The following is a 21861-nucleotide window of genomic DNA, read 5'->3' on the forward strand; positions in this document are numbered from 1 at the left end:
TCAAAGCCATTACCAGGAGCCGCATACAGCGGCAGCATCTGATGTGTTGAAATGTCACAGCCGTTTCTTTTGGAGGGCGAGAGGTAATGAAAAGTGCTTAAGGGTAGGGAAAACTGTCAAAACACCATATGTGTTTCCAGAGGTAGTGGAGATTATACAATTTTAGGGAATAGGTAAAATATACATACTATTTCTCATTTCTTGTTATGAGTTGGTAGGTGAACTATTGTAGTGGGGAATGATTCTTGCATGCTTGGTCCTCCTTGATATAATCCATTATGGCTACTCTTACATGTACAAAAACAGCACTTTAGTGCAATTATTACCTTTTAAAATGTGGTACAGACGGCAGGGAGGGTACACATTAACTTGAGTCTCATGCCACTGTTACTCCACTGATTCAGTCTTCAGAGAAATAATGTTATACCTTTTAGAGCCTTGGAGCTCAAAGCTGCTAAGGGTGATGACCAGCTATAAGTTGGATACCAGTTTTTGTGTGTCTACAATTAAATGCAAATATACTAAGGACATTAGAATAATCACTTCCAGGGCTTTTTTCTGGGAAAAGAGGTGGTGGAACTCAGTGGGTTGCCCTCGGAGAAAATGGTCACATGGCTGGTGGCCCCGCCCCCTGATCTCCAGACAGAGGAGAGTTTAGATTGCCCTCTGCACCGCCGAGCGGCGCAGAGGCCAATCTAAACTCCCCTCTGTCTGGAGATCAGGGGGCGGGGCCACCAGCCATGTGACCATTTTCAAGAGGTTCCGGAACTCCGTTCCCCCGCATTCCCCATGAAAAAAAGCCCTGGTCACTTCACTGATAGTCGTCTTTTTGCTGTAGAATTCTGATACATCTTGTCTTACTTTTCTTCCATCTCACTGAGCCCTCCCTTCCCCGATATCTATCCTCTTTAGCTCACCGTCTGTTATAAGAGTTTCTGAAAGCTTTAGTTTTGGCTACTGATTTTTTTCACTTAACTCAGCAAGCATGCATTTTTAATTTTTTTTTTTTTTGCTCCCTTTTTAGCTGTCTGTTTTCTGGCTGAACCATGTCATGTATTGAATAACATAATTTCTAAAACTTTAAAATGTTGTCATGTATGAGAGAATGTAAAATGAAATAAAGAAATAGCACATTAAAGGTGCATTTCTCTAATGGATCCTTTATTTTTATTGTAGTCTGGCAGTATGAGAGTTTGATTTCCACAGAGAGATTTCATTATTGGAGAAATTAAGGTTCTTCTTGGATTTGGCAGCTTCTGATAAGGCCAACTAATCTTATCTTTCATTTCGCCTAACTAATAATATTTCCAGATGTGTCCTCCTTGGAAGGAGCACATTTGCATGGTGCTTTTCTAACCCTCAAATGAAAGTCATTCATTCAGAATTGCCCAGAGGGTAAAGATAACTATAGTCATAATTCTATGAATGTGTTTGCTATGCTTGACAGTGTCCTACTGTCATGTATCCCCAAACAATCCCCTTTTCCCAGAAGTAACTGTGCATTCAGATGGGCAGGCCTTTGTTTATCTAACAATACTTTTATTGCAAATTTGTAGACTGAGGGTGTTCAGGACTTTACAGAATAGAATTTAGTCTTCAGGGTTCACCAATTAATTGCATACTAACACAGAAAGGTTCGTTCTCTTTAGTTATTTATAACTTCTGGTTTTAAATACTTTATATTTGCCTGATGGTGCTCCCAGGACTGATGATTAAATAGTGGTAATTGCTCTCAGGATATATTATTTATGGGTATGCATGTAGTATCATAACTTTTCAGGCCTTGGTAACTAATTTATTTTCAGCAGTTGAGTATCTTGTAACTTAATTGGCTTGAGCTTATCTGTCATTATTACCTTGTATATGAAAAATTCTTTGACTAATTATTTGTAATATTCTTTTTTTAGGTTCATTTTCCAGACACAGAGAGAGCAGAATGGTTGAATAAGGTAAGATACCTCTGTGTTCCAGAATAAATTTTGTATTGTCTGTTTACATTTAGCCTATTATCTTTTGGCAAGCTTCTTAAATTTGCTACACATGTTCTACTTTTTCTTCTGGAAGGTCAGTGTTTCTTTATGGGGTTTGAAGAGTTATTAACAAATGTACAGAATATAGACTACCATCCATCATCTCAACCTGTAACAGTCATCGAAAAATCTAATTCTCAGCATGGCCAAATACATGGTTACTTAAATCCAGAGACTGGATACATTTACAGAAAAAGACAGGTGTTTCTACAAACCTGAAAAAGCCCCAGGTTTGCAGAAAAATCTGAAATCTTAAACAGAAATTGGGGAATTAACCCCAATTATAGAAGCAGTTGTTTTAGCTTTAAGAAATGAATTATATCTAAGCAGCCATTGTGGGGGGTTGCTGTATTGACAGCCTTCAATCCTCGGTTTCTGTTAGTAAAAGACAGGGGGAGGAACCAGGGACCTTTCCCACATTATTTTGACCTTCGAGGGCTCATCGAAGCCAAGCCTGGCAACAACACCAGGTGGCTTTGATACCACACAACTTGCATGACTCATCCAGGACTGATTGCTTGCTACTGTTCAACAGCACCCACCCCCACAAAAGCCAGTGAGGAGTATTTGTTAGAATTTCAGACTAGAATTTAGGAGACGGAGGTTCAGATGACCACTCTTGTCCATGGATGATCCCAGGGTGATCTTGGGCCAATTACACATTCTCAGCCTAACCTGATTTACAAGGTTGTTGAGAAGATAAAATGGAGGAGAGGAGAAAGATGTAAACTGCTTTGGGTCCACATTATGGAGAAAAGTGAGAAATAAATGAAGTAAATAAAGAAAAAATGTTGGTTGGTTGGGTGTGTGTGTGTGAGAGAGAGAGAGAGAGGGAGGGGGAGAGGGAGAGGGAGGGAGAGGGAGAGGGAAACGGGAAGATGAGGATATGGGTTTGGCTAGGAGAAAGGAAAGACGAAATTCTGTGGGGAGGGGGATATAGGGGAAAGTCTCTGAAAGCCCTTGAGAGTTCAGCACTGGGCCCAGCTGGCCCTGTACTGCCCAGCCATATTTTCCCCAGGTAGATGCTGCTGGGGGAGGTGGGAAAAGAGGGAAAGCAGAAGGCAGGGGCAGAATAGTAGGCTGGCTTGTAGGTGAGAAGAAGATGAAGTAGGAAAATGTGAGAGGCTATGGGGGCTTTCAGTGAAGGGAAAGAAGAAATAGTAAGGGAGAAGGAAATGAGTTGTCCCCCAGGGGTCTTTGTGGTTCCTGCTTGCAACGATCCCATAACACAATGATCCTGTATCCTAATAGAAAAGAAGGAACTTCATGGTCACACATGGTCTTCAAGATCCCACCTGTGCCAATGTTGATGCACTGGCAAAAAAGAAGCGGGGGAGACAAAGGTGGTACTTAGCTAGAGAAACTGGGAGCAAGTTGAGGTCAGGTGACAGTGCTAGCACCTCAAGGGCTCACCTTGGTTGCTTGAACAGAGAACTAGTCCTCTGGGTTGAGCGAAACGGTTTTGATGGTCATCATGAATGCCAGGAGGTTGCTTACCACTAGACTAAGCTTTAATTTTATCTGTGTTGGTTGCAGAGGTTGAAAGAAGCCCACTTCCTTACCTACATTTGCATACCATGAATCATAGAGTGTTCTAAAATAGATTTTAATTTGTAAAAAGTGTATGTTAATGAAGTTAGGCACATGGAGCCCTGGGGAAGAGTTATCACAATATTTTTATGGAACTGCTAAGATATGGAAAGGTGATATAACTGACTGAGGGAAATTGTGCAGAACTTTCTAAGAAGTTGTTTTATGAAATAGTTCTGTTCTTATGAACGTGTTGCAAACAGTTGAACACACGCACAAAACTCTTTTCTTTCTCAGACCGTGAAACACATGTGGCCTTTCATTTGCCAGTTTATTGAGAAACTTTTCCGTGAAACTATAGAACCAGCAGTGAGAGGAGCAAGCAACCATCTAAGCACCTTCAGTTTCACAAAAATTGATATAGGTCATCAGGTAAGTTTCTGTTAGAATAAACCAACTGTACATCGTCTCTCTGCACACGGAACCTTGTATGAATACCGAATCCTGCATTGGTCCAAATGTGCCCTCCGCTCTGATAGGACTGATCAAGAAGGTTGCAGAATCTGCTTTATCCTAAGTTCTTCTGTTTAATAGGAGATTCTGTTGCGGCAACTCCTGTTCTTCAGGTGATTAAAAAGCTAAATTTTGTTGGTCTGAAACAGAAAGTTCCATGATTATGTAGGAATTGTATTAAAAGATATTTTTGGTGAAATAATACCTTTTGGATTTCAATTTTTAAAATTAATTGCTTCTTAGCCGAAGTGGTGGAGTGCTAAGTTGGCAGTGCTAATAGGAATAATATGGCAAAATATTTGTCTTATTTATATGTGGTGCAGTCTGTGGTCTGTCATCTTTTGGGCTTTAAGCACACAGGTTTTCTGCTGTTCTGAGCACTGTTGCCCTTTCTGTCTTGCTAGTAGTTCATCAATTGCTCGATTTCTGTTGAATTGTTGTTATGGTAATGAAACAACAGAACTAAAAAGATTGCAAAAAGTAAACTACTCCTGTTACAAGATTACTTAAGCTTTTAAAACCTGTGCTTATAGTCTAGATGCACATTGAACAAATGTTGCAATTTTGTTTGAAAAAACTTAGGGTGTAGATATGTAAAACTAAAGCAATTCTGCTCACAACAGATACCATTTGATTACTCAACTTGGATCTGTGTTGACTCAGTTACCAACAGCAGTGGGTGTTTTGCCTCAAAGATTGTAGTTCAAATATTAGTTCTTGAGTTAACAGTGACTGACAACCATGCAGAAAGCTTTTGGACAAAAATAAGTTGGATGAAATTTTAATACACCTCTTGCAAGCTTGCTGATGTGTGACCAAAAGGGGGCATGGTTTCTACTGGCTCTTTTAATCAGATCTGTACTACAGGTCTAATGTGGGGAAGAAGGGAAGTGGGTAGGTGGGTTTTGGACACAGAGAGAGAATACATCGCTTTGAATCTTAAGCCTTTCTTCTACTTGCACCATGGCCTACCTGATATGGAGGCAGTCCTCCACCATTAGGTGCTTTTCAGGCGTGAGCAAATGCACCCAGTACCAGAAGAACACACACTGCAGTGGAAGACCAGCCCTGAGACCAGGCTTAAGATCCATGCCACTGTGTTCAATTTCAGTTGTAGGATTCCAGGTTCTAGGGTGACGCCTGCTAGAGATTTATAACAAGGTTTCGTTTTGTCAGATTTAGACTGCAAAAATCATTTCCCCCTCTCAGGACGATTATTTGAGCTGAGTCCCTATCTGTTAAAATTTATTTTTCCTCTTGGTGAATCTCAAAAGCTTTACTGCCTCTGCCATCTTGTAAACAAGTCTGCAGAAATGTTGAATGCCCTGCCAATCTACATGTCGCTGTTGGATATCCATGGCATACTTAATTTAGTCATTTATTCATTTATTGCGCTGGCATCCTTTTTGGGGTCTTCCCAGCAGTGTCGGTACTGCTTATAGGCAAACTCCACCTGATCTCGTTAAAACTCTGCTTGGATTTAACACCGTAACAGCTTCTTAAGCTCTCATATCATTGTGTGTTTATGGTGAAAGGAAAAAGACCTCCTTTCCCCCTGTGTGGTCATTTGGATGTAGTATTTAACACAGGGAGACTAGGTGAATTACTGAAAAAAATACTGTTCTAATATATATTCTACAAGTCAGAAATAACGGTTCTGACATACTGCTGATGTCTGGCATTGCCGATACAATCTGCCTCTTGGAATGGGTGGAATTAATTCATAGTGACACATCCAACATGAGCAGAGCGTTCTGTAGGCCACTGTTTCTGAATCTGTTTTCATGTCAAACAGAATTTTATACTTAAGCAAGGGATAAGCATAGTTTTGATAGAAATATTAAGCTATTAAAATGGAAATCTGTTACTTTAGCCCCTTAGGATTAATGGTGTTAAAGTGTACACTGAGAATGTGGATAAAAGGCAGATCATTTTGGATCTTCAGATCAGGTAATACATGTATTTACATATGCATTAAATGAATGAAAGCTAGTTTAAACTTCAGTGTGTTGTTGGCCGTTGCGGAAATATTGTGAAATGCTTAATATGTGGCATGTCTTTCATGTTACAAATCCACTGATTAATTTAGCCTTAAATAGTTCACAGCCATTATGTGCTTGGTGGATAAAGTGTTCTGCTTAACTCAGTGTCCAAATACAGGATCATGTTACATGTAAGCTGTAGTGCAAAGACATAAGCCAAGTAATATGGGCTGAAGGGCAACAGTGTCATTAACAAATTGTATGATACAATGTTAGCCTTTTCCCTGCTTGTTCTCTATTGACTTCTGTTAGGTAAATGAATACAACAAACACAAGACCAAACGTATTCATATTTTTACCAAAGCGTCAGAAAATTTTACTGTTAATGTTTCTAATAGCATGCAGGAAAATGTATTATTTGATCCCCAGAGACAAATTCTAGTGGGGCAGCTATCTTAATCGGTTGTGGTAAAAATAAAAATGGGTCTTATGGCACCTTAAAGACAAATGGATTTTTTGAAGTCTTGTGTATAAGCACACGTGTTTATAACAGCACACTAAAATGAATAATGCGTATAATTTAGCATTAGGGCAGAACATATTATAGCAAAATATATAAAGGCTGTGATGCGGTGAGGTTATTTCCTAGATCTAGACCCATGTCAGGGATGATCTAGCAGTTTCCTCATCAACTTATTTCTCCTGCCAACTCAGAATGCTTTTTAAATTGAGCTTAAAATCCAGTTTGGAGTGCTGCTGCTGCTGAAGAAGTTACCTGACAGCTGTTCATGCACAATGCTCTGGCAAACAACGTTTGGTCAGAGACTAGGGCTAATGTATATTCGAGGAAAAAAACTAATAAACTTGGTTGCGTGTCAATATTGATATAATTCTGATCTTACAGATGTGTTTGTACTTTTTCAGTTTCGTTGGTAATTGTGAAATTGACTTGGAAATCAAGAGATACTTTTGTAGAGCTGGTGTGAAGAGCATACAGGTAAATCTTAATTCTTTTGGACATATAACACAACTTTTTTGTTTCAGTTTTATGAAAATTTGTTGTAAAGAAAAATCTGCTTCTCCTCGAAACAGGAAGTGAAACATTATCAATTGTTTTGGTCCACGTAACACAGTTTTAAGTGTCTAATAAAGTTATATTAGCAGATTTGTGCAATCATAGTATATTACTACTTCTTAAATTGTATCCCTAGTTCCTGCTTAATATTGTGTTGACTGATTAATTTCTTTTTTTTTAATTAGATTCATGGTACAATGAGAGTTATATTGGAACCGCTACTTGGAGACATGCCCTTAATTGGAGCACTTTCTCTATTTTTCCTTAGAAAGCCAGTAAGTAAAAAGACTTGATCTTTCATTCTCCATCTTACAAGGCATTGCTGCTTTGTATTAGTGAACCTATAATGAAGTCTTGGAATGTAGAATCAGCATTTCTAGGTGGTCAATATTTATTAGGATACAGCATTGTTTTACTGACCAGAATTCTACATTATAGTAACTGGTAACACCTAGTTTCTAAGTTCTGTTTAAGGAGGAGCAGCAGCATGGGCCAGGCCTCTACTACCAATCCCCCAAGTAAGTTATTGGCAACCCTCAAAGACTACAGGCATTGCTCCCTCCCTCTGTATATTCTCTTGTTCCAGAATAGAGATGAGAACCCAGGTTTGATCTATGTAGGAGCTTACATTTGCCGGATCTTGATCTTGATCTTGATCCAGCAGTTATGCATTTAATGATATTTAAGTTATGTATGGTAAGATAATGGCTATACTATAACAGAATTCTTCAGGAAGGCTCTTTATAAAGGGAAAGAGACTGTGGACTATTCTACTTTATATAGGATGTATTATCTTCTTGTTGCTGCCTTATTTTCCGTTGATGTAATATTAGTTTTCTGCATTATCTGATCCAGAGGAGTTAGCCATGTTAGTCTGTAGTTGCAAAATAGTAAAGAATCCAGTAGCACCTTTAAGACTAACCAGCTTTATTGGTTATGATGCATCTGATGAAGAGAGCTGTGGTTCTTGAAAGCTTATGCCGCAATAAAGTTGGTTAGTCTTAAAGGCGCTATTGGACTCTTTACTATTCTGCATTATATGTGCATTCTATATCATGTCTAATATTGGTGTTTATTCAGATTTCTGTTATTCTAATTCCTCATATTGTGATTGTATAGACTTTCTCAGTGAGAAAGGAGAGCTATAAATATATTAAATAAAGAATGCTCAACACTATAAAACTGTAAATTTTCCCCTTATGGTCACTGTCTACTGGATATAAAGAAGTATAGTGTTTAAAAAGTTGCAAAGTCCTGTGCTTCTGGAAACAAGAATAGTTTTTAACACTTTTGTTCACCACTCTGAGTATGACACTAATCTGTCCAGAAGGGTGGTCTATAAGCACACCGTTGTTGTTGTTTGCAGACTGTAGTCATTACAGCATTAATTCAAAGCAAATAAAACCTAATGCAGCATTTATTCAAGTGTGTATTCAATGGGATTCTTTGCTTTCTCTTCACATCTGCACATATTCTGTGCAGTCTGGTACAAAATTTATGAGAATATCTGCTTTCATGTTATTTCAAAAACGGAAGTGTCAAGCCCTCAGGGTTGCTGGAAAGTTGAATGCATGAGCAGTGTAGCACAGTGTTGTTGGAAGGCTCAGAGCAAACAGAGCCTTAGGCAGGACTTCTGTGCATCTGTGTCCCCTTCTTCTGCTCTTATGATCCTGTTCTCCCTCTCTGTGCATCTGCTGTTTCGCTCTCTGTTGTGTTCTTTATTGCCTTTCCCCAGAAGATTTAGAGATCTGCAGAAACCTGGGTAACTGCAGAGTTAAGCAAAATTGACGAATTTGTATAATTTTTTCCCCTTTATACTGTGCTCGGGTTTCTTGAAAGATATTTCATACCCAAGCCACTTTCAATGAAAACTAAAACGTCAAAATTATCCTTGAATAACTGTATCAAAATATGTGAAATGGAGAAAACTTAGGCGACAGGAAATTTGTTTTTTGTGCATAACACTGCCTGAAGATCATGCTTTTGGAAGGCTTGGGAAAGTGTCATAAAGTTCTTCTAGCTGTGGCAGATGAAGCAATATCTGACCTTGTTATGTCATATTTTGTGAAAATCACCTCTGGGATCAGTAGGCAGTATTATGTAAACAACTAAATTTAGAGATAAATGTGCATGCTTCATATCGTTAGAGTGGAGTGCCTTCGTTATATCTATTATGTGTAGAGGACATAGGGCTGCTTTACTGTGACCATATTAGAGCATATATTTTGTATGTTGTATTTTTGCACTTTGAACACATTGCACTTTGTAATATATATGGATTGAATGGTTAGTTTCTTTATTCCTGGCAGCTTGTGCTTCTCCTTTTTCACTACCTCTTTATGGTACTATCAACATTTATTTGGATAAACATAAAGCCCTTTCTCCCTCTTACATTTTTGAGATGCATAATAAACTGCCATACAATTAGCAGTTGGGGAGAAGGGAATAGAGATGAAACCTTCTTTGTAAAGACACTAAAAAGCTACTAAAAATTTGGCTGCCTTTGATACATAAAAGAATTTAAAAAGCACTCCACATGGGGAGGGCAAATCTTAAACATATGTTAGAAACCTGGTTCAGATTTCAAAACTGGAGGCAGTTCGAGTTAGGGGTAATGTTTGAGGACTTCAGTTTTCTACCTTTATGCTAACCTTAAAGGAACACAAACAGAAAAATCACAACCATTGTTGCATATCCTTCACGGCTGGTTCCCTGTCACAAATGCTGTGTCCAAAAACTCTTTGACCAGCTAGATAAAGGCCAGTAAGCTGAAGCTCAATATAGAAAAGCCTGAAGGTGCTGTTGATCTATGGAGAAGCTGCCTAGGGACTGTGGACTCAGCCTGTCGTGGAGGAGGTTTCACTTCCCTTGGAGGAGCAGGTCCCATAGCTTGAGGGATGCTTCTGGATCCTGGCTTACAGTTGGGAGGCTCAGGTCTCCTCCACAGCATTTTTTATCAGTTCCAGCTGGTTTGCTGGCTACAGCCATTCCTCCATAAGTGTAATTTGACCACAGTGATCTATTTACTGATCACATCCAAATTAAATTACTGTAATGTGCTCTTCATGGGGCTGCTTTTGAAAATGGTGCAGAAACTTCAGTTGGTCCAAGGTGCAGCAGCCAAGCTATTTTCAAGGGTTGGTTACAGGAATCTTATTGCTCCTGCGCTGAAAGATCTGCACTGGCTACTCATCTGTTTCCAGGCACAATTCAAGTGGCTTGTTCTTAACTTTGAAGGCCCTAAATAGTTTGAGCCAGGGCATCTGAATACTATCCTGCCTCTCAAGGCCTGCTCTGTGTGCCCCCCCCCCCAGAGGTAAGACAGCCAGACACAGGGATTTTTTTTTTTGGTGTGGTAGCACCTCATCTCTGGAACGACCTCCCCCTTGAGGATCAACTGAGACCTACTTTACTTTCTCTTAGGTGCCAGGGCAAAACACATATTTTTACCTAGATTTTTAATTAGGCGTTTTATCTTACCAGGTTTTGAATAGTCTCCTTCTGTTTTATGAGTGGTTTTATGCTGTTTATGTCCAATGGTTTGTTTTTATATTGTGACACTTTTTAAATTGTAAGCTGCCTCAAGCAGTATTCTGAAGAGGTGGCATAGACAACAATCCCAAGCGATCAGAATTGCAGTATAATGAAACAGTACTGCAATACTTCAAAACAGTATGATGGAATAGTACTGGGGGGTGCTTTTATGAGGGGAATAGGATTGTTGTCTGTTGCAGTATTTGTTGTGTGTATCATCTTGCTCTTACTGCACTTTCTTGTACCTCTGTGTTCCACTCTGCATTGTTTATGATGTGATATGTCATGCACCAAGGAGTTAATGTAGGTCTCCCTCCAATCTTACCATGTCATGAATTAGGTGGTTTTCTGTTTGCATTGTTTCCCAATTTTTGTAATTCAAGTCTTTATGCATTGTCACTGGATGTCTTGTGCAGTTCGTTTGAATTGTGTTCTGTATTTTTTAATCTGCCTTGAGAAAAGAGTAAATAAACATAGGGCTTCAAATCGATTCGCTACTTGATCTCATTGGGACAATTTCCACTTGTCAGTGGTAACCAGGCAACCTGTTAATGAGGAAGCTTACAGTTAGTAAGATTGAATTACTTCTTAGCAAAAATATAATTGATATGATTTAACTTGCTTTAGTCTAGAATTGAGGACTATTTTTAGCAACTGATTCTATAGTAGTAATTTTGCTATGAGGTGGACATCTCTCTGAATACTTCTCAATACTTTTACTGTACTGAAAATTGCTAGAAATTTAGGTTCTTGGTGTGTTGTAGCTTTTGATATAACTGTTTTAAACTGTTTTAAACTGTTTGATATAACTGTTTTAAAGGTAATAGGTTTCATGCATGAGAAATAATAATTCTGTTGTGTGGGTAATAGTTACTCAGCTGAATGTGCCTAGAATAACTGTTCTTCAGTGAAGCTGAGGAAAATAATTTAAAATCTTATTGGTAGAGCTGTGAATGCCTGAGAAAAGTCTGGAAAAAACTATGTTCTGTTTTTGGTGATTCTCCCCCCCCCCTCCAATTTGGGAAGCACTGAAGAAAATTCCTATGAAATATTTTCCCCTTTCAAATGAGTAAAATGCTTGAAAGCAAGGTTTTTGTTGCTGAGAATGAGATTTTTGTGTAAATTATTCTACAGTATTAATGATTAATCCTTTGTATACCATAGATACACAGCATATAGTCACTTGTATATTTATAGTTTAAATGTGACTAGTTTATACATAACTAGTTTTGTCCACAATTAATGATATAATACTGACTGTTAACATTGGGTCACCATGCTAAGTAAATTTGAAAATGTGTGTCACTGCATCAAAAGGGTTGGGAACTAATGGTCTAATATTCTTTTCTACCAGTATTTTAATAGTAGTGGTGGAGACTGCCGTCAAGTCATAGCTGACTTATGGCTACCTCTGGTGGGGTTTTCATGGCAAGAGACTAACGGAGGTGGTTTGCCATTGCCTGGCTCTGCAACTGTGGTCTTCTTTGGAGGTCTCCTATCCAATTACTAACCAAGGGTGACCCTGCTTAGCTTCCAAGAGCTGATGAGATTGGGCTTACCTGGGCTATCCAGGTCAGGGCCAGTATTTTAATACAGACAGTTAAAATTTGATTCGTACAGTGCTTAGTTTGAATCCCATTAAGATGGCTAATCATAGGGCATCCAAGCATCTTGCTGAACAAAATTGAAAATGAGCTACCATCTGTAGCCCCACCCCCATGAAATAGGCATACCAAAATTTACTTTAACTGTTTTCTTGATTGGTTAGCTGAACTGCTAACAGGTTCAGATGGCCAAATTCAAGAGCTGTTGTTCCATGCACTTTGCTACTGTAGTCCTCGAGGAAATAAGTTTTGGGGTGGGAAGCTGATAAACATTTCAGTTGAAATAATACTTGTTAAGGAAATGCTTGAAGATGTGCTCCAGAGATATCCATCTTCATTAGAAAATGTTGATCCAGTATGGTAAATAAAGATATGCATGCTTGGGCTGTACTTGCTATTTCCCCCCTCACTGGTGCTATAATCTTCCACGTCCCATTTATTTTTTCCCCAATGAAAACAAAGCAATAACCTTGATTTACCATTTGGCCTCAGAAGTACATAAATATGAAGGATAGGAATATATCTAAACCATATATCTAAATTTTTAGCCTTCTTACAAGAAGCAAAAAGAAAAAAGAATCATCACCATCTCAGAGCAAAGAGATATTAGATAAAGATTGATGTCTTTCCTATGTAATACGCATTTGTTTTTCTTGTCAGTTGTACTAAGTCTGTCAGAATCTTTTGAATTTGCAGGTTGAATTTAACGTGCACACTGTGAAATAGCCTCATAGTCAGTGCTATAGTTGGGACCATCATTCATGCCCCTAATCCTACTGCTTGTATGTACGAACTTTGTAGTTGCGAGAAATGTCAGATTCAAACCTCCAAACTATCATGTACTAGAAACTTTGTTTCAGAGGCAGGCTTGTTGTTTGGTCTGCAGAATGTTATTGAGGTTTGCCATTGCCTGGCTCTGCAACCCTGGTCTAGAGCTGCTATGTTGTGACATACTTCATTCTGCACATTCCCCGTGGTTAGGGGAAGGAGGAAAGGCTTGCAACATAATGGTCATGATTAATATACAGTGTTGCAAGCATAGTTGCAAGCAAGGGGGATCAGTCCCAACAGATCATTTGCAGTGGAATTCCTATGGCAACCTGAAAGACATGCTGTAGTTCACAACGTGTTAAAAAAAAATCTGTTCAAGATTGATCATACTTCTGTGTGTTTTTCCTCCTGCAGCATAGTCTGAAATAACTTTACTCTAGGATCAAAGTTTTACTATATAGTTGTTGTTCCATCACCTAGTCTTTGAATGGCTGCAGCTGGGGAAAACTTCTCCCATATTTTTGCCAGGGGAAAAGCAGAGGAATTATTTGGCAATGAGTTGGGGATTTCCCCCCCCCTCATATTTTCCAGTCCAAAGCAACAACTGGCAATAATTCAGCATACTCTGCAGCCAGTGTCTGGCCTTGATGACTATATATGGTTGCGTTGCCTAAATTAATAATTCTGAACATACTTGTCTAATGAGTTTGCCTTATCCTTCTATGGCTTGTAAGCTGTACGGAGATTTTGTTATAGAGCCCCCACTTTGTACTTTCTAAAAAAATTAGTAATCTTGTTCATGTATCAGAAGATAGTGTTAAATATTCATAATACGCTTATCAAGATGTATTCTCACCTAATACTTTGTGAATTAATTTAAATAAGAGAGCAAGCAAACATGGAAAGCTTTTGAAAGCTTTCTCTCTTCTGATAACTTGCACTAAAATTCGGAAGGGAAAGTTCACCGATAAAGCAGAAAATAGGAAACTTTTGAAATTCTGTTTTTATGATAGTAAGTATAGCTTCTTTCTCTAAGCATAGATGCATTCCTGACTGCCCTTGAAAATTTTGCTTTCTTAACTGTGGGCAAGTTCGAGTGTTTGAAGGGAGAGTGAACATGCCTATGTATTCTATCGCTCCTGTGTGAATCTTTACTTGTTGTCTGGGAGTTCTGGCACTGTGTCCTCTTTTGCTAAGAGATTTGCCTGTTAGGGAAGTCGTAGTTGCTTCAGTTAGGAATCGGTGAGTAGCCTGTTCCAGGGGTGCTGTCCAGAACAGGTAATAAGTTGAGCAAAACAAATTTGTCTTCCTTGCTTAAGTGAGCAGAGCAAGCACGGATCACTTGATCTTAGAGAGACACCTCCCTCCCCATACTGTGTTTCAAGGGTAAGGCTAACTTTTCTTCTTCTTGATGGCTGATGAATACACCTGTTTGTCAGTGCCATTTATGACTACTAAGTATTTGAAGTACTGCTTGACCTTTTAAATGAGTCAGTAACAAAGAATCTTGTTGAGTACAGTTAAGACATGATGTTAGGGGGAAAATCTAGACATTCCAAGGAAAAGAAAAACAGAACTAAATAATTTCTTCCATTCATAATAAATTGTTTTTCATTCCTCTCCCCCCACAAAATATTAATAGCAGTTCTTTTGGCAAACTAAATGCACATATCTTTCCATAGTTGTCATGATTGTGGGGCAGCATGTTTACCTGTAAAGATACCATGTTGGGCACTGAAAACACAAGTTGTTTCTCTGCATTGGCATCTGTATTTTCTAGTTTTTCTGCTTTCCAGCTTTGTCCACTGGTCACTTCAAAAATAAAGAGAAATCCACTCTTAATACAAGAGCACAACATAAATGAGTATTACCATTTAATGCTGCAGAGTAAAAACAATTATCACATTTTATTGGAACCATGCAGTCAGCAGACACGTTACTTTCCCTTCATTCTCACACATTTCTTCGGGAATCCAAGCCAGTCTGGAAATCTTTATAAACAAGCCCCTCAGGATACCCAAGTGATAGCACTTCTAACTCTATTTCTGTTTATCAGTAGATGTTGTTTCTTTCTGTCAGTAGATGATGGTTCGTTAAACTCACTTGTTAAAAGGTGGCCTACAAATTTTTGGGAGCAATGTGGGTTGTTTAAAACCAAAGCTGTGTAAATCATTTATCTTACAACTCCCTAATTCATATATTTTTTCTGAAATATATGCATACTAATTAGTTGCTATAACAAAATACACTGTTTCATAATTAAATAGAACCTTTGGTGGCTGGGAGCATGATGCATACTTCTTTCCGTTGCAGATGGAGGGAGGCCCTCCTCCTGATGTCACGCACTGGCCTCAGCATTAGGAGAGGAGGCTTTTCTTCTTGGTGCCTTGTTCCTCCTCCTCCTGTCTTCTCTCTCTTGTATCCTGTGGAGGATGTGTATGTGTGTGTTATGTGCCATCAAGTCACCTCCGACCTATGGAGACCCTATGAATTAAAGCCTTCCCAAAAGTCCTATCATTAACAGTCTTGATCAGATCCTGCAAACTGGAGGATGTGGCTTCTTTTATTGAGTCAAGACATCTTGTTTTAGGTCTTCTTCTTTTCCTACTCAAAGATCCAGACGTGTTAGTCTGTAAAGCCATGTTAGTCTTCTGGTTCACGATCAATTAAACTTAGTATTGCAAATCAGTTCCTTACCAGGTCTTTAAATTCTTCAGGCATATTATTTAGATTGTGTTTTGGCTCTATGATTCTGTTAGTGTTTCTCTTCAGCTTTATTCTAAATTTTGATATTAGCAACTCATTATCTGTGTCACAATCAGCTCCTGGGCTTGTTTTAACAGAACAGGTTGTTGGCTTCACAAAATTTTATGAGTCACATTTATGCTTCATGTATACACTTATACATGTAAGTGTATAAAGAAGTTAGCAGCACTGCAATTTTTTAAAGCTGCGATCTTTAAATAGGAGCCCCGTAGTGCAGAGTGGTAAGCTGCAGTACTTCAGTCCAAGCTCTGCTCATGACTTGAGTTCAATCCTGGCAGAAGCCAGGTTCAAACAGCCGGTAAAATAAGTACCCAGTTTCTTGGGGGTAAAGTGTAGATGACTGGGGAAGGCAATGGCAAACCACCCTGTAACAGAAGTCTGCCAAGAAAATGTCATGATGTGACATCCCCTCATGGGTCAGTAATGACTCGGTGCTTGCACAGGGGACTATCTTTACCTTTTACCTTAATCTTTAAACATTTTATTTTTAGGGCAGTTATATTAACAGGGCTGTCTGGTGTACATCTGAGAACTGCAGCCTGTGTTTCTCTACAGTTATATGCAAGATATCCTACAAATACATTGTTTTGTATTTTTCCTAAGGCTACATTGGTTCATCAGTTGCCCTAAAACAAATGGTTTTCCTCATTTCAAAATGTTGGTTGAATCCTTTTGCTGTTTATTTTAATTCCTTTCTTCTTCCCGCCTGGCTAACGTGTGACTTTTTGTCTCGGTATCTGAAGCGCTACAAGTTCTGAACAACATTAAATTTTTTCCCTTATGTTTACAGCTTTTAGAAATTAACTGGACAGGACTGACCAATCTTCTGGATATTCCCGGACTAAAGTAAGCCTCCTCCAAAAGAAAGAGCAGACGTGTGTATTTTAGAACATATGTATATGCAAAGAATTAAATGCATTTATTTACTTCATTTATACCCTGTGAGGACCCAGAGTGGCTTACATTATTCTCCTCTCTTCCATTTTAATGAAATTTAATGAAATAAATAAAATAAATGTGCACAACAACCTTCTGAGGTAGGTTAGGCTGAGAGTATGTGACTGTTTCAAGGTCACCTAGCGAACTTCCATAGCAGAGCAGGGATTTGAACTTAGCTCCCAGATCCTAGTCTTGACATTCCCTACTAAACTGTGCTGGCTTGTGCCACATCTACTTTCTCCTGCTCTACTAGTAGATGAAACTCAAGAGAAAATATACATATGAAATTGGTTAGCACTCGATAATATTTTCTGCTGGCCAGTAGCAGTGGAGCATAATAGAGCTGGCTTCAGAGTTCCCAATGCCAGTTCAGAAAACATCTCTTTGCCTTGCTGTGATGGAGTGATTCCATCTCTGAACTGAGGTGACAGCGGCCATTGACAGCGTTGCATTGAAAGTTGGGAAGAAGCCTCTCTGCAGCATAAGATGAGATGGGCTGTTATGATAACAGAATATAATAGGGGCAACGCTGTTCCGTTCTGAAGTTCCATGGGAGTAGTCCAGGTTGCTGGCCCTTGTAAGTTTGCCTAGCAAATAAGTACATGTGGCAGTCTTATTGGGGATCAAGAGGCAGTTCAGCCTCACTTGTATTGTGTCATTTCACAGTTACTAGGATCTCTCTCAGTTGATGTGCAGGCGTTTCCCTTACCACAGCAGTGAGGATTGGGTTTTTCTTTTTGTAGCACTGCTACTTAATGGCTTGGACTCTTACTTCAATGGAAATACCGATATATTGACAATATTTAGATTATGGGGTGCATTGACACTTGGTGTGTTCTGCAAATGCCGGCTAGAGGCTGGCTTTCAAATTCTGTTTCTTTTTGTTTGTTCTGAAAAGCATAATGGCAGGCACAAGTTTGAAAACCAAATGGTAGAAAGAGCTTGCAGGCAGCATGGCTGAGAAGAGAATATGATACAGGGAATTTGAATTGAACCTGTGCAGCTTCCTTTATACTGGTGATCCATCTGGCTGAGTGTTGTGTACTCTGTGGCAACTTGCCTGGTCATAAAGCCGAAGATGGGTTTTCCCAATGCATACAAGCTGAGATGCTTTAACTAGAGATTATTGGGATTGGTTGATGGTCTTCATTATAAGGCAGGTTCGTATGACCTTGGCGACTTTTACAAGCAAAGCATGCATGCTGCCAGTGAGCCACAACCTCTCCCTTTGCTCCTCCAAATCCAAACTGGCTATTTTATGTGCTATATTGTTCAATTGTGTTTTGGTTCCCTAGTATAGGAAAAGGGGAGTAAATCTTTTCCCCAGCACAGAATTATAGGTGGCAAAGGTTGAGTTATGCTGTGCTGTTCAGTTTCCATACTCACTAGTGAATCAATATGGTCCTTTATAATCTGCAGCAATGTGTCATCTGGAAGAAAACAAGGTGTTTTTATGCAGGAAAAATTGCTAGCATCCTAGCTATACTTGGCTCACCACTTTAAAGAAAAGAATGTAGTCACTCTAGTTTTTTTTGCAGTTCAGAAAGTCCTAGACTGTTGGTTGTGAATATTTGAGGTTAACTTGTAGAGCCCCACCCAGTACTATAAACTCTGACTTTAGTCAATGTCTGGAAAGGTTATTGTTTGGTGCAAGTTTAGTTAGAATCCGTGTGTAAAAATTCATCCGTCATAATTGTGCCTCTTCATAAAATTGTGCCTCTTCAATGAATTATTCTGAGCCATCAGTCAATGTTAAGAGAATTAATATTTTTGAAGGAGACAATATATTGATAATTGCAGACTTTGATTAGGATGAGCATACATGAAGTTGCACTATACTGCTACTAGTACCAAAAAGCCTTAATTTACCCTATAGAGATCCAGTTATAAAAGTTAAACACTGAGCTAACATTTGTTTTAAAAACAAAAGCCATGTACTACCTTTCATTAAGGCCAAACTCCGGAATTCTTCATTAGACTTGTTGCATGCAAATACAAGGAGAAGATGAAAGATCTCTCTCCCTTTCCTCCTTTTGTTTTTTAATGTTCCGCCTGATAAAAGTTTCTGGAGAACTGGAAAGCTTGAACACTGTGCTGTGTTATAAATATTATGCTTCATTCACCAGTCTTCTATGTGCAGTCACAATAATAAAAGCATACGGAAGAACGTATAGTGCTTGTTCAAATGTTGCTAAGCCTTTTATTCTGAGTTACTGTTTCCATCTTGTGGTCATTGAGGGTAAAAATGATGATGTGTCTAGGGCTTAAGTTTTGAGACTTGAGTGTTTATTTCTATTGTTGGGATCATTATGTACTCCAGATAACAGGTATGTCTTGTATACTTTTTGGGTAAGGCTTGTAGTTGATGAAAACATGTAGTCAGTTCAGGTAGTACTATAAAGCATGAAGCATAGAGATTGAACTGAATTTTCCCCATGAAATTTTCTGAAGCTAAAGGAAACTTTGGGAGACAGAAATTTCATGAATCACCCTCCCCTTCCAGCTTACTTATTTTGTATGCTGTTTGTAGGTGTTTCTATCCCCTGTCTGCAGTTTCAGTCCCATTCTTTTCAAAAAGGATGTGGGGAAATGGGACTTGCAAGCCCCCATTTCTGCCCGTGAGAGGGCTAGGTTCTCTGCTGGTACTTCCACCACCAGCTAGTCACTTGTTCATCTACGGTCTTCCAGTGCAGTCCCACATGGGACTGCGCACGCGCAGGCCTGCCGATCCGGACATTTCCAAGCTCAAAAAATTCACCACCAGGGGGCGCTCTCGCCTCCCACCGCGCAAGCGCGGCAATTTCCCGCCGAAAAACGGCTCCCAAGAGGCAGAGCGTCCCCCCACATACCCTCAGTTCCTTTTTCGCCGCCGATCGAGAAGGTTCTTTCCAGCTCTTCGCTATGTCGGACACTGCCCTCTTCAAGAGATGTGAGTCATGCGATAGAAAAATGACTCGGTCTGATGGCCACGCTCATTGTTTGTACTGCCTGGGGGAAACCCATAATACGCAGGCTTGCAAACACTGCCGAGCCTTCACCTCCAAGGCTAGGGCGGAGAGAGCAGGCCGGCTGCATGCTTCTCTTTGGAAGCGGGCAATGGAAGTCCACGATCCACCGGGCGCGACTGGTGATTCCATTAGGCCAGGCCCGAGTTCTGCGGCCCATAGATCTGGCCCGGGTTCCACATCTTCGAGAACTTCGCGTTCCCGTCCTTCTCCCAGCCGCTCGGAACCGAGGGCTTCTGAGCCCCCGACCACGTCATCCCGGAGCGCGTCGGAACCGGCAGCTTCTGGTCGGAGATCGTCGGGCTCGAAGGCGAGTCGGAACCGTCGACCCTCGACTTCATCTGTGGCCTCGGCGCCATCAGCTCATAAACCCTCGGAGCGACACCGACCTCCTTCGGTTCCGAAAACGGTTCCAACATCCGCGCCGGCTGTGCCTTTGTCGGTTCCGAGAACATCGGAACCATCCTCGGCGTCGAAGGCTCCGGAACCGACTATTGAAAGGAAAAAGAAGAAGCGGAAACACTCTTCTAAAAAGGACACGGCAGTCTTGGAAAGTCTTATTGTGACTCCTACCGCTCCCTCTTCGGAACCGTTGCAAGCGGTTCCGGCTGAGGACCGACGTGCGGATTCGGCTGATCGTGGCTCGCCCCGAGGTTTCATTCAGCGTTCCAGTCCGGTGGGTGATGTTATCGTTTTGGACAAACCCTCCACTCCGACGGGGCGCCCGAGGTCGACTTCGAGAGAGGCACGATCATCTGCTTCATCGGGCAGTCGCAGGGGTCGACCCCGCAGGCGCAGTCCACGTTCCTATCGAAGTCGGTCGCGGGACGATCGCCTCAGCGATGATCCGGCTGGATCGTATTACAGTGAGAGAGCCTCCCCAATCTCGGACCGACCTTATCAGGAGAGCCCCAGGTCGCCTTCGTGGAGGTCTTATGGGGACTATCGCAGAACACCTCTCCCTTCTGATACCGACTTCCATAGGTCTCGTCGGCATTATAGTGATTCACCAATCTCTGATTCGCCTGACAGAGAAATTGGCCCCACTGATGAGGCTTCTCCTACGGATGATTTCAGGGCGTATAATGACCTGTTACAGCGCATGGCCAAAGCTCTGGACCTTGAAATTTCTGCAACCGAGTCCAAATTTACGGACAAGATTTTACAGCACATCTACTCAGGATCCACTCCGACAGTGGCTTTTCCTTTGATTGATGGATTTGTGGATTTGTGGAAGGGCCTTCAGTCTAAACCGGCCTCTACGCCCGCCACTAATCGTAAGGTTGAAAATCTCTATCGTCTTAGAGATGACTCTCATCCTTTTCTATCGACACATCCACCTCCATCATCTCTAGTTACTGAAGAGATGAAAACTAGACCTAGACAAGGTTCTGTTTCCACACCAGTCGATAAGGACAGCCGAAAGATTGATGCTTTAGGCAGAAAATTCTATACTTCGGCTGCCTTTGGGATCAAGATAGCAAACTATGCAGCGATGATGGCCGCATACCAATTGTTGCTTTGGAAAAAAGTAGCTGCCTTCGTACCAAAGCTCCCAGAAGATCAGAGGATCTTCCTGCGGGTAATACAGGAGGAGGCGGTACGGCTGTCTCGCCACCAGATCAATGCAAGCAGAAGCATGGCGGACACCTCGGCCAGGTCACTCCTCTCGGCAGTAGTTTTGCGTCGTCACGCCTGGTTGAGGACCACGGCGCTGCCTCCTGAGACTAGGAATAGAGTAGAAGATCTCCCCTTTGAAGGAACGTTACTGTTTTCTGAAAAAACGGATGAGTTCCTTTCAAAGAAGAGGACGGACCGCCTGACTGCACGTTCTTACGGCGTGCTCCACCAGAATCCTCAGCAGGCCTCTCGTCCATATTATAGGCCTTTTCAACGAAATCGGCAGCAAAGATACCAACCATACTTCGGGTATGCGTACCAATCCCGCAGAAATTATCAAAGTCCTCAGCCTTCTTTTTACCGGCGCCGGCAAAATCAGAGGGGTAGAGCCAGTTCACAACAGCGACAGGCTAAAGACCTACCTCAAGCAAATAAACAATTCTGACAGTTACAGAGCCCTGACCCCATTTTCGGGACCAGGCTGAGCACTTA

The 21861-nt window shown here is 40.6% G+C and overlaps 1 protein-coding gene across 3 annotated transcripts in view; it reads left to right on the forward strand.

The window, feature by feature from the left end:
* The window catches only part of ESYT2 (extended synaptotagmin 2), an 83047-nt gene that overhangs the window by 18305 nt on the left and 42881 nt on the right, over positions 1–21861 (forward strand). For all 3 annotated transcript variants that reach the window (XM_054991714.1, XM_054991715.1, XM_054991716.1), the window contains exons 2-7: positions 1908–1949; positions 3858–3992; positions 5947–6023; positions 6980–7052; positions 7316–7405; positions 16596–16651. In XM_054991714.1, coding sequence (XP_054847689.1) covers positions 1908–1949; positions 3858–3992; positions 5947–6023; positions 6980–7052; positions 7316–7405; positions 16596–16651 — 473 coding nt within the window. The remainder of the gene's footprint in view (positions 1–1907; positions 1950–3857; positions 3993–5946; positions 6024–6979; positions 7053–7315; positions 7406–16595; positions 16652–21861) is intronic.

This window comes from Eublepharis macularius, chromosome 11 (assembly GCF_028583425.1).
Source record: "Eublepharis macularius isolate TG4126 chromosome 11, MPM_Emac_v1.0, whole genome shotgun sequence".
NCBI classification, from domain to species: domain Eukaryota; kingdom Metazoa; phylum Chordata; class Lepidosauria; order Squamata; family Eublepharidae; genus Eublepharis; species Eublepharis macularius.